Source organism: Carassius auratus, unplaced genomic scaffold (genome assembly GCF_003368295.1).
Source record: "Carassius auratus strain Wakin unplaced genomic scaffold, ASM336829v1 scaf_tig00215459, whole genome shotgun sequence".
Classification (NCBI taxonomy): Eukaryota; Metazoa; Chordata; class Actinopteri; order Cypriniformes; family Cyprinidae; genus Carassius; species Carassius auratus.
The window spans coordinates 255,237-272,633 of NW_020528097.1; the positions used below are offsets into that span (position 1 = coordinate 255,237).

The window sequence follows — 17,397 nt, forward strand, 5'->3', positions numbered from 1 at the left end:
AATTATACGTTCAAACATGTGAAAATATCTGTTCTCTTGTTTTATAGTGTATCAATAATGAACTTGTATATGACTTGGCTAAATATGAAAGCCATGAGCCACAACATGAGGGAAGAAATATATAAGTAAAGGTGTGATTGGTTTTAATTTAAAAAGTTTTAATTTAAGCTTGCCAAAACAATAACACCATATTTTTCTAAATCAGTTTCTAAAAGTACATTTATTATTATTGTCAGCTAATAAAACCTATGCTTCAGGACCATATTCATATAACATCTAAGGCTAAATGTAGCTCTTGACTGGTTGAGTTAGATGATGATTAACACTAAACTGTAGAAAATCAGTTGAGTCTCTCCAGCTGGAAATGGCTGTTAAAATCTTGTGTTTCTTATAATAAATTGACATATTGATAACACTGAACCTTTTATAATGCTCTTAATTACATGTGGATGCATACTGTATGCATTAGTGAGTGTGTGGTGCTTATGGGGTATGGTCACTTATTCCTTATATGAACTGTTTCAAATGCAAGACATTGATTGCATGAGATTAAGTTTGTAAATTATAGTCTGTGTCCTTTTGTAGTGTGCACATATATTTATCATCAAACTGTGATAACTGTGACTAAATTCAGTATATATACGTCTGCCATATGTTGCCACCCCTCAAAAATTCCTGCCCCCTTCTCACCACCCCATCAATATTTTTCTAGATCCGCCCATGTATATCATCCACTTACACATTCACACACAGAGACAGAAATAACAGAATCAGGGTCTCAGGAATTGTTTTTCACATCTCAATTTATTTGCAATAACTGGCTGTATTTTTATGAAGGTTGCATATATGCTGTTTTTCTGTTCAATAAAACCACCATAAGTTCCCAGTAATGCAGCTTTTGATTCTTTAGTAATATCAATGTAATCTTTACCCAGATATGGATCAATAATATGCAAGTCAAGTATTTTCATCTAGGAGCCTACTTTTGATGTTGTTTTCTCTCTGTAAATTGTCCATGCAGTAAACCAGTCTTGTTATTTCTGACCGAGTATTTCTGTTTTGGACCCCATGACTGTCTTCTCATGCTTCTCTTGTGTTAATAGTCCACTCACAAGTTATGGCCATCTTTGTATTAGACAAAATAAATAAATGGTTTATACCAGTCTGCATTTATTGAATGTTTCTTCTTCTATAAAATAAAGGTAAAACTTTGATTTAAGACCAATACTCACTATTAACTAGCTTCTTCTTATGCTGCATATTTCTAGCATTTTAGCAGTTTATTTGTATTTATAAAGCGCATATTTATGTTTTATTCTGCTTGAGCATATTTTAGATATCTTAACGCGTGTCCATACCTAAAATGAACAACTACCTTACTATTAATCATTAAATTAGGAGTTTATTGAGGGAGAACTCTAAATATAAAGTGTTACTGAAATAATCATTATTAATAGACACAATTAATTTGTACCATTCCCAGATATTGCTCTGAATATTTGTAATAAATGACTGAGAACTGCACACATGTGGATTCACAACTCAAATACATCAGTGATATTATAGGTGCTCAGTTTTTAACCAAAAGTATAAAAAGTTGCACATATCCCACAAAACCACACAGAGCTCAGGTGCAGGACAAACAAGTCAAACTATAACAAAAGAACAAATGTATTGTCCACACATTGATATAATAAGAAATATTTATTGCAATGTTTCGACCATCAGGTCTTCATCAGGCACAAAATAAGTGAACTGAGGTACAGCTCTTTACAAGTAACAGGTGGACATCAATTAGACACATTCGGTCAGGTGTGCTCCCACAAAAAAAAAAAAAAAAAAAAAAAAAAGATAAAAAAATAAATAACAACTATATAAAAATAAGGATTGACAGAGAGAGAGAGAGAGAGAGAGAGAGAGAGAGAGAGAGAGAGACGGCTTAAACTTGAATAAACATACAAATCAACAAAAGTAAAATACAAATCAGTACAGATCAATAATCACTCAAAATATTCAAACAATACAGAAAACAGATAAAGAAATTCACACAATCCTACAGAAAAGGCTTAATGTCAAATTCTCCATTCATACCCAAAAAGTAACGATGTATTCAGAGTACAAATCAAAAATCATTCCCTTTGTAACCACAGACACACTCTCCTGCTAAAGTCTTAATTCCCTGTTTGTACTTTACTGTTTTAGTTTTTCTAAAGAGAGTATTACTGTATCTGAAACACTCTTTTCCTTCTTTAAATATATCAGTACCATTGTTTTGTCACAAGATGCACACCATAGGCACCTTTATACAAGCTACTTAAATGTCCTAATTGACCTATGGCCTAACCCTGGCTTAACTTTAGCCCTTTCTGTGAAACCAGGCCTTCTGACACACACACACACACACACACTCAGGATTTAGACCGTATCATAGTACTGATACTGCGCTCCTTAGAGTTACAAATGATCTGCTCTTATCATCTGATCGTGGGTGTATCTCTCTATTAGTTTTATTGGATCTTAGTGCTGCGTTTGACACAATTGACCACAGAATTCTTTTGCATAAACTTGAACACTTTGTTGGCATCAGTGGAAGTGCATTAGCATGGTTTAAATCGTACTTATATGACCGCCATCAGTTCGTAGCAGTGAATGAAGATGTATCATATCGATCACAGGTGCAGTATGGAGTACCTCAAGGCTCAGTACTAGGGCCGCTACTCTTCAAGCTTTATATGTTACCCTTGGGAGATATCATCAGGAAACATGGTGTTAGCTTTCACTGTTATGCTGATGATACGCAGCTCTATATTTCTTCGCGGCCCGGTGAAACACACCAATTTGAAAAACTAATGGAATGCATAGTCGATATAAAAAACTGGATGACGAGTAATTTCTTACTGCTAAATTCAGAAAAAACAGAAGTGTTAATTATAGGACCTAAAAACTCTGCATGTAATAACCTAGAACACTGTCTAAGACTTGATGGTTGCTCTGTCAATTCTTCGTCATCAGTTAGGAACCTAGGTGTGCTATATGATAGCAATCTTCCTTAGAAACGCAATGGAGAGAAATGAATACATGAGATGAGGTTATTTCTATGAAAAACTCCTTCACCTGAAGAAAACAACAGATTGAGGAGCTTGAAAGCAGAGTTTTTATTTTTAACAATTAGATTTAGTTCCATTACTGATAAAATTATATATATCTGTCAAACACTAGTGCCACTATAGATCTTGAGCAATGGTATCTCCTCTGTTTTCTCTCTCTGAGTGGACTCCACAGTGTCTTCTGGATGGATCTCTCTCTCTCTGTCCTCTGTAAGAAAACAGAAAGAATCACAGATGGTTAAACTACAGCAATGACTGCTGATGATGTCACAGCTAAGGATTTCATTAGTCAGCAGTACACTGTATATCTTAGTAAAAGTGCAAAACCAGGAGTATTTACTTTAAATCAAAGTCAGTCTTTGTTTATATCGGCTGTTTAGATATTTTAGTTTTTCATTGGGACACGGACAGGACATCAAAATGTAATTTTTACTGAATAGAACTAGCAATTTATTGCTTTCAGATATTATATTTAACATCTGAAGATTGATTTCATTTAGTGTAGAGTTGTGTGTATTTTACAGCATGTAAACTGTTCCCAGATATCATATTTTAATAATCAGTAACTCACCACAGACAGTAACTCTGAATCGCTTGTATCTGGTCTCTCTGCTGCTGATGATCTTGAGTTTATAAAGTCCAGAGTCTGTGTTCGTGGTGCTTGTGATGCTCAGAGATCCGGTCTGAAGGTCCAGCTGCAGTCTGTCTCTGAATCGTCCACCAACACCATCATATGTCGATATCTTACGGTTCTCCAGGTCAGCTTTAGCTATGAGACGGTCTCTGGGGCCGAACATCCACAGGATCAGAGTGTCTCTCTGTAGCTCACTAACATCAGTGTTTAGTTCGGCTCGGTCTCCCTCCGTCACTGACACAGTGTTTTCTTCATGTGACAACAGCACCATGTAGAAGAGAAAGAGACATGAGTGCTAAATTAATATATTTATATTTAATTAAAATCAAGATGGCATATGTTTAGATAAATGTTATGGTTATTTTATTTTCTAATTTAAAATCAGCTTTTATGAAACTGAGATTTTAGGGTGAATTCATTTCAAAGCATACAAATTGTAGTGCTGTACATTGGAAAACACACTGTAAAAATGACTGTGAATTTAACTGTACATTACTTTAAAAATGCTACATTAAAAACCTGTTAAATGGTTAGCGATAAATTCCCCTAGTATATACAGTGAAAAACTGTTTTGGACATTACATGTTATTTTACAGAAGTAAACAATTTTTGGAATAATATTCCATTTCAGTACTTCAGTAGGTTGGTATGTTAACAATACATCAGTTAATGTAATTATGGTAACCAACTGTAAATTTATGATGGTACATTTTACGAATGTTTTAATTAATTTGCAGAGCATCATTATTACATTAAATGACACAAGATTCTCACCATTGACAATAAGCACAAATCTTTTGCATTTGCTCCGTGTGCGGCTGCTGATCTGTAGTTTATAGACATCTGAATGTGTGATGCTGATGTTCCAGATGCTCAGAGATCCGGTCTGGTGATCCAGCTGCAGTCTGTCTCTGAATCTCACATCATTACCACGATACAATGACGTCTTATTGGTGGCTCTGTTGATTTTAGCAATGCAGGTTTCGTGATCTCCATGTGTCCACAGTATCTTACTGTCCTCCTCTAGTTCAGTCATTCCTGTGTTTAGAGTGACCGAGTCTCCCGCTCTCACTTTAACTGTGTCCACTTCATGTCACGGCATCACATGCAACAGGAAAACATTGTAAATGTGATCGTAAAAGTGTGCAAGGGCACATCTCACTGAATACTATGCATGAACACAATAATTGTATGTAGAACTCAAGCTACTTACACCATACTGTAACTCTAAACTTCTTGTATGAGACTTTATTTCTGCTGCTGATTTTTATGTGATAAACTCCGGAGTCTGTGCTTTTGGTGTTCGTGATACTGAGAGATCCGGTCTGTTTATCCATCTGCAGTCTGTCTCCAAATCTCCCATCAGCATCGGCTGTCTGAGTGGTGTTTCGGTCTCTTTTAGCTATAACAGTGTCTTCAGATCCAAACGTCCAGAGAACCTGATCATCTCTCTGTAGTTCACTAACACCGGAGTTTAGAGAGACGTTTTCTCCCTCCGAGAATGGCAGCGAGTCCACTGCAACAACACCACAAAACATCAAGAAATATAAACATGGGAACAAATAAGAGTGATCTGCTGAAAATCAGAGAAAAACTAAGAAATAGTGTAGTACTAGTGGGAAACTCTCTATTTGTGCAGTGTGCGCATGTCAAAGATTAGATTTTTTGGCTATGCATCTTCTCACTGTTATACAGCATGAATATATACAGTATTGTTCAAAATAATAGCAGTACAATGTGACTAACCAGAATAATCAAGGTTTTTAGTATATTTTTTTATTGCTACGTGGCAAACAAGTTACCAGTAGGTTCAGTAGATTCTCAGAAAACAAATGAGACCCAGCATTCATGATATGCACGCTCTTAAGGCTGTGCAATTGGGCAATTAGTTGAATTAGTTGAAAGGGGTGTGTTCAAAAAAATAGCAGTGTGGCATTCAATCAATGAGGTCATCAATTTTGTGAAGAAACAGGTGTGAATCAGGTGGCCCCTATTTAAGGATGAAGCCAACACTTGTTGAACATGCATTTGAAAGCTGAGGAAAATGGGTCGTTCAAGACATTGTTCAGAAGAACAGCGTACTTTGATTAAAAAGTTGATTAGAGAGGGGAAAACCTATAAAGAGGTGCAAAAAATGATAGGCTGTTCAGCTAAAATGATCTCCAATGCCTTAAAATGGAGAGCAAAACCAGAGAGATGTGGAAGAAAACGGAAGACAACCATCAAAATGGATAGAAGAATAACCAGAATGGCAAAGGCTCAGCCAATGATCACCTCCAGGATGATCAAAGACAGTCTGGAGTTACCTGTAAGTACTGTGACAGTTAGAAGACGTCTGTGTGAAGCTAATCTATTTTCAAGAATCCCCCGCAAAGTCCCTCTGTTAAAAAAAAGGCATGTGCAGAAGAGGTTACAATTTGCCAAAGAACACATCAACTGGCCTAACGAGAAATGGAGGAACATTTTGTGGACTGATGAGAGTAAAATTGTTCTTTTTGGGTCCAAGGGCCACAGGCAGTTTGTGAGATGACCCCCAAACTCTGAATTCAAGCCACAGTACACAGTGAAGACAGTGAAGCATGGAGGTGCAAGCATCATGATATGGGCATGTTTCTCCTACTATGGTGTTGGGCCTATTTATCGCATACCAGGGATCATGGATCAGTTTGCATATGTTAAAATACTTGAAGAGGTCATGTTGCCCTATGCTGAAGAGGACATGCCCTTGAAATGGTTGTTTCAACAAGACAATGACCCAAAACACACTAGTAAACGGGCAAAGTCTTGGTTCCAAACCAACAAAATTAATGTTATGGAGTGGCCAGCCCAATCTCCAGACCTTAATCCAATTGAGAACTTGTGGGGTGATATCAAAAATGCTGTTTCTGAAGCAAATCCAAGAAATGTGAATGAATTGTGGAATGTTGTTAAAGAATCATGGAGTGGAATAACAGCTGAGAGGTGCCACAAGTTGGTTGACTCCATGCCACACAGATGTCAAGCAGTTTTAAAAAACTGTGGTCATACAACTAAATATTAGTTTAGTGATTCACAGGATTGCTAAATCCCAGAAAAAAAAAATGTTTGTACAAAATAGTTTTGAGTTTGTTCAGTCAAAGGTAGACACTGCTATTTTTTGAACACACCCCTTTCAACTAATTGCCCAATTGCACAGCCTTAAGAGCGTGCATATCATGAATGCTGGGTCTTGTTTGTTTTCTGACAATCTACTGAACCTACTGGTAACTTGTTTGCCACGTAGCAATAAAAAATATACTAAAAACCTTGATTATTCTGGTTAGTCACATTGTACTGCTATTATTTTGAACAATACTGTACATGAACTGAGGTACAGCTCTTTACAAGTAACAGGTGGACATCAATTAGACACATTCGGTCAGGTGTGCTCCCACAAAAAAAAAGGAATAAAAACAATAAATAACAATTATAAAAAAATAAGGATTGACAGAGAGAGAGAGAGAGAGAGAGAGAGAGAGAGAGAGAAAGCTTAAACTTGAATAAACATACAAATCAATAAAAGTAAAATACAAATCAGTACAGATCAATAATCACTCAAAATATTCAAACAATACAGAAAACAGATAAAGAAATTCACACAATCCTACAGAAAAGGCTTAATGTCAAATTCTCCATTCATATCCAAAAAGTAACGATGTATTCAGAGTACAAATCAAAAATCATTCCCTTTGTAACCACAGACACACTCTCCTGCTAAAGTCTTAATTCCCTGTTTGTACTTTACTGTTTTAGTTTTTCTAAAGAGAGTATTACTGTATCTGAAACACTCTTTTCCTTCTTTAAATATGTCAGTACCATTGTTTTGTCACAAGATGCACACCATAGGCACCTTTATACAAGCTACTTAAATGTCTTAATTGACCTATGGCCTAACCCTGGCTTAACTTTAGCCCTTTCTGTGAAACCAGGCCTTCTGACACACACACACACACTCAGGATTTAGACCGTATCATAGTACTGAGACTGCTCTCCTTAGAGTTACAAATGATCTGCTCTTATCATCTGATCGTGGGTGTATCTCTCTATTAGTTTTATTGGATCTTAGTGCTGCGTTTGACACAATTGACCACAGCATTCTTTTGCATAGACTTGAACACTTTGTTGGCATCAGTGGAAGTGCATTAGTATGGTTTAAATCGTACTTATATGACCGCCATCAGTTCGTAGCAGTGAATGAAGATGTATCATATCGATCACAAGTGCAGTATGGAGTACCTCAAGGCTCAGTACTAGGGCCGCTACTCTTCAAGCTTTATATGTTACCCTTGGGAGATATCATCAGGAAACATGGTGTTAGCTTTCACTGTTATGCTGATGATACTCAGCTCTATATTTCTTCGCGGCCCGGTGAAACACACCAATTTGAAAAACTAATGGAATGCATAGTCGATATAAAAAACTGGATGACGAGTAATTTCTTACTGCTAAATTCAGAAAAAACAGAAGTGTTAATTATAGGACCTAAAAACTCTGCTTGTAATAACCTAGAACACTGTCTAAGACTTGATGGCTGCTCTGTCAATTCTTCGTCATCAGTTAGGAACCTAGGTGTGCTATTTGATCGCAATCTTTCCTTAGAAACGCAATGGAGAGAAATGAATACATGAGATGAGGTTATTTCTATGAAAAACTCCTTCACCTGAAGAAAACAACAGATTGAGGAGCTTGAAAGCAGAGTTTTTATTTTTAACAATTAGATTTAGTTCCATTTCTGATAAAATTATATATATCTGTCAAACACTAGTGCCACTATAGATCTTGAGCAATGGTATCTCCTCTGTTTTCTCTCTCTGAGTGGACTCCACAGTGTCTTCTGGATGGATCTCTCTCTCTCTGTCCTCTGTAAGAAAACAGAAAGAATCACAGATGGTTAAACTACAGCAATGACTGCTGATGATGTCACAGCTAAGGATTTCATTAGTCAGCAGTACACTGTATATCTTAGTAAAAGTGCAAAACCAGGAGTATTTACTTTAAATCAAAGTCAGTCTTTGTTTATATCGGCTGTTTAGATTTTTTTTTTCACTGGGACATGGACAGGACATCAAAATGTAATTTTTACTGAATATAACTAGCAATTTATTGCTTTCAGATAGTATATTTAACATCTGAAGATTGATTTCATTTAGTGTAGAGTTGTGTGTATTTTACAGCATGTAAACTGTTCCCAGATATCATATTTTAATAATCAGTAACTCACCACAGACAGTAACTCTGAATCGCTTGTATCTGGTCTCTCTGCTGCTGATGATCTTGAGTTTATAAAGTCCAGAGTCTGTGTTCGTGGTGCTTGTGATGCTCAGAGATCCGGTCTGAAGGTCCAGCTGCAGTCTGTCTCTGAATCGTCCACCAACACCATCATATGTAGATATCTTACGGTTCTCCAGGTCAGCTTTAGCTATGAGACGGTCTCTGGGGCCGAACATCCACAGGATCAGAGAGTCTCTGTGTAGCTCACTAACATCAGTGTTTAGTTCAGCTCGGTCTCCCTCCGTCACTGACACAGTGTTTTCTTCATGTGACAACAGCACCATGTAGAAGAGAAAGAGACATGAGTGCTAAATTAATATATTGATATTTAAATAAAATTAAGATGGCATATGTTTAGATAAATGTTATGGTTATTTTATCTTCTAATTTAAAATCAGCTTTTATGAAAATGAGATTTTAGGGTGAATTCATTTCAAAGCATACAAATTGTAGTTCTGTACATTGGAAAACACACTGTAAAAATGACTGTGAATTTAACTGTACATTACTTTAAAAATGCTACATTAAAAACCTGTTAAATGGTTAGCGATAAATTCCCCTAGTATACAGTGAATAACTGTTTTGGACATTACATGTTATTTTACAGAAGTAAACAATTTTTGGAATAATATTCCATTTCAGTACTTCAGTAGGTTGGTATGTTAACAATACATCAGTTACTGTAATTATGGTAACCAACTGTAAATTTATGATGGTACATTTTACGAATGTTTTAATTAATTTACAGAGCATCATTATTACATTAAATGACACAAGATTCTCACCATTGACAATAAGCACAAATCTTTTGCATTTGCTCCGTGTGCGGCTGCTGATCTGTAGTTTATAGACATCTGAATGTGTGATGCTGATGTTCCAGATGCTCAGAGATCCGGTCTGGTGATCCAGCTGCAGTCTGTCTCTGAATCTCACATCATTACCACGATACAATGACGTCTTATTGGTGGCTCTGTTGATTTTAGCAATGCAGGTTTCGTGATCTCCATGTGTCCACAGTATCTTACTGTCCTCCTCTAGTTCAGTCATCCCAGTGTTTAGAGTGACCGAGTCTCCCGCTCTCACTTTAACTGTGTCCACTTCATGTCACGGCATCACATGCAAAAAAACATTGTAAATGTGATCGTAAAAGTGTGCAAGGGAACATCTCACTGAATACTATGCATGAACACAATAATTGTATGTAGAACTCAAGCTACTTACACCATACTGTAACTCTAAACTTCTTGTATGAGACTTTATTTCTGCTGCTGATTTTTATGTGATAAACTCCGGAGTCTGTGCTTTTGGTGTTCGTGATACTGAGAGATCCGGTCTGTTTATCCATCTGCAGTCTGTCTCCAAATCTCCCCGTCAGCATCGGCTGTCTGAGTGGTGTTTCTGTCTCTTTTAGCTATAACAGTGTCTTCAGATCCAAACGTCCAGAGAACCTGATCATCTCTCTGTAGTTTACTAACACCGGAGTTTAGAGAGACGTTTTCTCCCTCCGAGAATGGCAGCGAGTCCACTGCACCAACACCACAAAACATCAAGAAATATAAACATGGGAACATATAAGAGTGATCTGCTGAAAATCAGAGTAAAACTAAGAAATAGTGTAGTACTAGTGGGAAACTCTCTATTTGTGCAGTGTGCGCATGTCAAAGATTAGATTTTTTGGCTATGCATCTTCTCACTGTTATACAGCATGAATACATACAGTATTGTTCAAAATAATAGCAGTACAATGTGACTAACCAGAATAATCAAGGTTTTCGTATATTTTTTTATTGCTACGTGGCAAACAAGTTACCAGTAGGTTCAGTAGATTGTCAGACAACAAATGAGACCCAGCATTCATGATATGCACGCTCTTAAGGCTGTGCAATTGGACAATTAGTTGAATTAGTTGAAAGGAGTGTGTTCAAAAAAATAGCAGTGTGGCATTCAATCACTGAGGTCATCAATTTTGTGAAGAAACAGGTGTGAATCAGGTGGCCCCTATTTAAGGATGAAGCCAACACTTGTTGAACATGCATTTGAAAGCTGAGGAAAATGGGTCGTTCAAGACATTGTTCAGAAGAACAGCGTACTTTGATTAAAAAGTTGATTAGAGAGGGGAAAACCTATAAAGAGGTGCAAAAAATGATAGGCTGTTCAGCTAAAATGATCTCCAATGCCTTAAAATGGAGAGCAAAACCAGAGAGACGTGGAAGAAAACGGAAGACAACCATCAAAATGGATAGAAGAATAACCAGAATGGCAAAGGCTCAGCCAATGATCACCTCCAGGATGATCAAAGACAGTCTGGAGTTACCTGTAAGTACTGTGACAGTTAGAAGACGTCTGTGTGAAGCTAATCTATTTTCAAGAATCCCCCGCAAAGTCCCTCTGTTAAAAAAAAGGCATGTGCAGAAGAGGTCACAATTTGCCAAAGAACCATCAACTGGCCTAAAGAGAAATGGAGGAACATTTTGTGGACTGATGAGAGTAAATTGTTCTTTTTGGGTCCAAGGGCCACAGGCAGTTTGTGAGACGAGCCCCAAACTCTGATTCAAGCCACAGTACACAGTGAAGACAGTGAAGCATGGAGGTGCAAGCATCATGATATGGGGCATGTTTCTCCTACTATGGTGTTGGGCCTATTTATCGCATACCAGGGATCATGGATCAGTTTGCATATGTTAAAATACTTGAAGAGGTCATGTTGCCCTATGCTGAAGAGGACATGCCCTTGAAATGGTTGTTTCAACAAGACAATGACCCAAAACACACTAGTAAACGGGCAAAGTCTTGGTTCCAAACCAACAAAATTAATGTTATGGAGTGGCCAGCCCAATCTCCAGACCTTAATCCAATTGAGAACTTGTGGGGTGATATCAAAAATGCTGTTTCTGAAGCAAAACCAAGAAATGTGAATGAATTGTGGAATGTTGTTAAAGAATCATGGAGTGGAATAACAGCTGAGAGGTGCCACAAGTTGGTTGACTCCATGCCACACAGATGTCAAGCAGTTTTAAAAAAACTGTGGTCATACAACTAAATATTAGTTTAGTGATTCACAGGATTGCTAAATCCCAGAAAAAAAAAATGTTTGTACAAAATAGTTTTGAGTTTGTACAGTCAAAGGTAGACACTGCTATTTTTTTGAACACACCCCTTTCAACTAATTGCCCAATTGCACAGCCTTAAGAGCGTGCATATCATGAATGCTGGGTCTTGTTTGTTTTCTGACAATCTACTGAACCTACTGGTAACTTGTTTGCTACGTAGCAATAAAAAATATACTAAAAACCTTGATTATTCTGGTTAGTCACATTGTACTGCTATTATTTTGAACAATACTGTATTACAGGCCATAGAGAGCACTGGGACTATTTTGGTGAAAATGATTAAAAACGCGGATCAAAAAAAGCTAACATACGCACAGCAACCTGCATCAGAAGCAAGAAGTTGAGTAGCAGCACTGAATCTATTGAGTTATTATATTGAGTGAGCTGCTCACCAGAGAGAATAAGCTTGAATCTTCTGGATTTGGTTTGTCTTGCTTTGATGAGCTTCAGCTGATAGTCTCCTGAATGTGTGATTTTCACATCTCTGATGGTCAGATCTCCAGTCTCACTGTCCAGCTGCAGTCGGCCTCTGAATCTCTCGATATCCCTGAATGAAGTGTTACTGGTCCTTTCAGGAATCTGAGCGATGACAGAGCCTCGAGGTCCAAAACTCCAGAGTATTTGATCATATCTCTGTGGTTCAGTTATACCAGTGTGTAGAGTGACTGAATCTCCCCTCTGACACTTCTTCTGTCTTCAGGTCATCTGTTCATACCATCCAGAGTGGAAAAAAAGGACATTTTTTCTGAATTTGCATTTATATAACTGTTAGTAAACAGACACAGGTTTAAATTTGCTTGACTAATAAACCTCATGTGGTCTGCCAATACATTTAAATTGTATAAACAAGCCAAAAAAGTCTAGAATATAAGTGTGGAATTGACCTTAAATCATAAGCACAAGAAGTATAAGTATTGCTAAGTTTATTTATCATTTGAAAACATGAAGTGAAGTGAGGCTGGAGGAGTGAATAGAGAAGGAAACCGGTCTGTGTTAACACTTACCCTTCAGTGGAGAATACTTGCGGCGAGAATAACACACTCCAGCGATTACAGCTGCAGCTAACATCATCAGCACAATAACACAGATCAGTGCTAAAACACCTGAAGACAGACCTGGATCAGGAGCATCTGCCACACATACAGACACACATTAGTGCAAACCAGTCTGACCGCAAACCAAGAATTAAGGGATCAAATCTGATTTACAAATAGTTTCTGATCTGAAACACTAAATTGCAGTTGAGTTCTTTGGCGTTTACATTATTAGCAATTATAGCATCTATTAGCTGGTTAATGTTGAGCGTTTTGCTCCACAACTGACTATAGAAATTCAATGATACGTGTTATCCTTTGAGAAGATGCTGTCTCTTAATTAAAGATGACAGACGAGTCGAGCAGCTGTCGTATGGTAGTTAGAAGAGGTGCTCATGGGTCAGACTTGGGCTTTATAATGTATTCATCATTACAGTAACACCAATGCAAATATGATTTATTATTGTGGTTCTCTTACAGATTTCTTATTTAACCTGTAAACATGACCATCATATGTAAGTCTGCAGTTTGATGTGATGAAACTAAAAGCTGACACATCGACAATAAAAATGATAATAATAATTGCAAGCATCAATTGAAAAGCATCGAAATATGCTCTACTGACCGACAAACACATTGTATCTCTTGTAGAAGGTCTCTTTGCTGTTGGTGATCTGCAGCTGATAAAGCCCTGTATCTGTGCTTCTGCTGTTTCTGATGGTCAGAGATCCAGACTGATCGTCCAGCCGTACTCGCTCTCTCAGTCTCACATCTTCACTATAGGAGATCTGACCCAGTGTTGTGTTGATTTCAGCTATAAACGTGTCTGGACTCAACTGTCCGAACATCCACAGAATCACATCATGTTTCTGTATTTTATGAACACCAGTATGAAGAGTGATGGAGTCTCCCTCTTTCGTGTTTGTTAAACCAGCAAAAAACACATCTGGAGAGGAAAAATGTTTTTAGATTTCACTGCTCAATCTAACAATACATGTGCATGTAAGAATGAATGAATATGTAAATTATTAAATTAAAATTAATATTAAAATATCAATCCTTTGCTATGCTTATTAATAGCTAAAATGTAATGTAAACTTTAAAGGAAACTTTAAGTAAGGGATAACCAATGGATAGCTGTGATTTAATTAATTTAAAAGGCAAAGAAATGTCCGAGGTGGAGCAGTTTTAATGCACAGTTAGCTGTGGATTATCACATTTATACCATGGTCTGTTATTGAGGTATGCAGAGAGAGATGTAACTGCACCTGTTCAGATCCTCTACCTGTTTTACTGCACACCTTCCAGCCAATCACAATCAAGAGTTCAGACAGACCATGGTAACAGTTGTTTCGGATGAAACCGATGTGAGGTGCTCACCATGGACAGTCAGACTGAATGACTTGTACGAGGTCTCGCTGCTGATGATCCTGAGCTGATAGTCTCCAGACAGTTTGGTCCTGATGTCACTGATGCTCAAGGATCCCGTCTGATTGTCCAGCAGAAGTCTGTCTCCGAATCTCCCGTCATCAACATCGTAAAAGGAAATCATCTGATTTTTGCCATTGAGTTAGCGATAATAGATCTCTGAGCTCCATACATCCACATCACCAGATCAACGTTGTGTATTTCAGTAATGCTAGTGTGTAAAGTAACAGAATCTCCCTCCAGAACGGACAGTTTCTTTATTTCACCCGAGTCACCAGACACACCTGCACACAGGAGCAGTTCCTCAAAATACACAGAAGAAGAGGCACATGATCCAAATCTGAAGCAGAAAACCATGGAAACGGTTTAATGCTATTCTGATCTGGCATAAATGCATTTACACAGGAATTAAAATCAACAATGCTTTGACTGTAGTTTTACAATTAAGGTTTTAAGTGTTATAAATTTATTTAATTTAAAAATAATGAAATTATCACCTATAAAACTAAAATAATAATAATAATAATAATAATAAAAAAAACGAGACAAAAAAATGTATGCGTTTTACAGCAAAGTAGCATCATTGGCTAGCTGACTAATAATAAGTATATGCTAATTGGCAACAGTCTTTTGTGGCTGTTAAACACTTTCGAGCACATGACTGTCTACACCACAAACACAATCCAGGAGAATGTGTTTCGACTTCCTCTGGAAGTGGTTGAGAGTGGATAAACTCAAAATGTTTTACATCCCATTTACACCTGTATTTAGTGTTATACTTGTGCTGCGATCGACCAAAACACATCTTAATATAGTATAAACAGAGCCTGCGATTCAGAGATACATGTGTTTCATCAGACAAGAGGAAATGATAAACAAACAGGAAGATACAGATAAAGGTAAAAGTGGTTGTTAAAAAACTTAAATAAGGTGATCTCTTACAGGCCCAAAAATATACACTTTCTGTTTCACATCTACACACATGTTGGTATTAATGTCATTATGTGAGGACTTTCCTTTGACATCTATTGTTTTTATGCAGAGCTAGTACTACTCACTTATAAAATAAAAAAGTGGACAAATTGATAGGAATATTGCAAATAACTACAATTTCCTAGTTAGTTTAAGATTGTGCAAAAAAAAAAAAAAGATAAATACAAATAAAACAAAATGTAATAAGTAAATAAAACACATCTGCCAGCACAGCTAGACAAAAATATGTTTTCTCTGACACATACATTTTAAAAACATTTAATATTAGACTCGAATTTTACAGGAAAACAAGTAAATAAATAAATAGTAATTTAAACATTTATGTGTTAATGTCTTTCAACCTTTAAACCAGACTGCATTAAATCCATTCTCCACTAACGTCCAGTCTTTGCAAACTTCTTTAATATATTTTCTGAAATTGTACTTTAACCCCTGACAGGGATGAGTTTTTTTTCTTTGAATGGCAAAAATAGAAATCTCCTGCTCTGTGTCTGCGCATGTCTCCGGTTTGGGTCTTGATTGTGGACCCTGTCAGAGCGCATGCGCAGCAGTGAAACCAAATCTGTTAAATGTCCCACTCACCGATCAAAAATGCCAGGAAGACCGAGAGTATAACAATGTTCCTCTCTCCGCTGCAGACTCCCGTCAGACCTCTAATAAACATCATCTCTCGGTGGAGTCTCTCTCGAGCCTGTGCAGCATATAAAACCAAATAACAGAGAAGCTCTAGAAAACAAACAGATTTTATAACGTCTGAGTTTCACTAACTGTTCACGGTTATTTTTTAGGAAGATGAATCTTAAGTGCAAAACCTAAAATATTCTTAGCTTCCCGACTGTTTGAATGGGGGTTATTAACACCCATCCAGTGTTGCCAGATGAAGTCGAAGACTTTCAGCCCAAAAACCTCTCGATCCCCGCCCACTCAACACTAACTAACCAATCACGTGACTTCATGACCACAAGAATGTGATCGAACTCCGATTGACCATGACTGATAATAAATGTTTCACCTTTTTTTTTTTATTTGTACTAAGTAGTGAAAATGATTTAAAAAAAACTCAGAGTGATTCCAGAGCAATACAACATGAAAACAGATCAAAACATGGCAAATACACAGTAAGAAAAAAAAGAGCAACATGTTTCTGCATTCATCTCACACACACCAACAGGCGAACATATTATCCTAAATATTAACAATCACGCGCTTACCTTCCCGTTTCTTCAAACAGAACAATCCGTGGTTTGAGAGTTGGGTCTCTCTTTGCTGTAGCTACAGCTGATATTGATGCCGCTTTGATTTCCGCATCTGGCTTTTGTTGCGCGTCTATTATTTGTGGATTTAAGTAAACAGATACGTGGAGTGGCCGGTGTTGTGTAATATTCGATTCCCGTGAAAAACTGTTCCCGTGGATGGAGTTGACATGAATATTCATGAGTTTCCTGTTTTGCGTTGAAACTGAAACATAAACGATTTTTAAAAAGGTATGTTTTAGCGTAGAATGACATTATGCTTAGTTTATTGTTGTTTTTATTACTATTGTTAATATGCAAAATAATTAATAGATTGTGTCATGGTTGATTGTCCTAATGATTTACCTGAGGTAAGCTATGCTCCAAGTGAGCCTACAATGAAGCAGTTTTATAATATTCTTATTTGACATAAATAAGAGTCCTTAAAATGTATCGATTAATAACTGCCAAAACGTAATAAAATGTATGATGATTATTTTGTGTCATTCTTAATCGTTTTCTGAATCATTCAAAAAAAAATTATAAATAACAAAGCAAAAGATGAATGTT

At 36.9% G+C, this 17,397-nt stretch overlaps 2 protein-coding genes and 1 long non-coding RNA gene across 3 annotated transcripts; all 3 read right to left on the reverse strand.

Annotated features, from left to right (window-relative positions):
- Window positions 1–3,052: 3,052 nt before the first annotated feature.
- Window positions 3,053–14,726, reverse strand: LOC113094870 (uncharacterized). The gene is made up of 8 exons (XM_026260496.1): window positions 14,555–14,726; window positions 13,800–14,120; window positions 13,145–13,270; window positions 12,533–12,811; window positions 4,955–5,257; window positions 4,516–4,827; window positions 3,679–3,990; window positions 3,053–3,315 (listed from the first exon to the last, which is right to left on the reverse strand). The coding sequence occupies exons 1-8, from the start codon at window positions 14,724–14,726 to the stop codon at window positions 3,209–3,211; spliced, it is 1,932 nt and encodes a 643-aa protein (XP_026116281.1). The 3' UTR covers window positions 3,053–3,208.
- On the reverse strand, window positions 8,331–10,392 carry LOC113094866 (uncharacterized). The gene is made up of 4 exons (XM_026260493.1): window positions 10,252–10,392; window positions 9,816–10,127; window positions 8,981–9,292; window positions 8,331–8,620 (listed from the first exon to the last, which is right to left on the reverse strand). Exons 1-4 carry the CDS (start codon window positions 10,373–10,375, stop codon window positions 8,514–8,516), a joined length of 855 nt encoding a protein of 284 aa, XP_026116278.1. The 5' UTR covers window positions 10,376–10,392; the 3' UTR covers window positions 8,331–8,513.
- A 25-nt stretch (window positions 14,727–14,751) lies between the features above and the next one.
- LOC113094867 (uncharacterized) lies at window positions 14,752–16,839 on the reverse strand. Its single transcript, XR_003288194.1, has 3 exons — window positions 16,807–16,839; window positions 16,178–16,286; window positions 14,752–14,886 (listed from the first exon to the last, which is right to left on the reverse strand). It is a non-coding gene; the product is annotated as an uncharacterized LOC113094867 (long non-coding RNA).
- Between the last annotated feature and the right edge of the window lie 558 nt (window positions 16,840–17,397).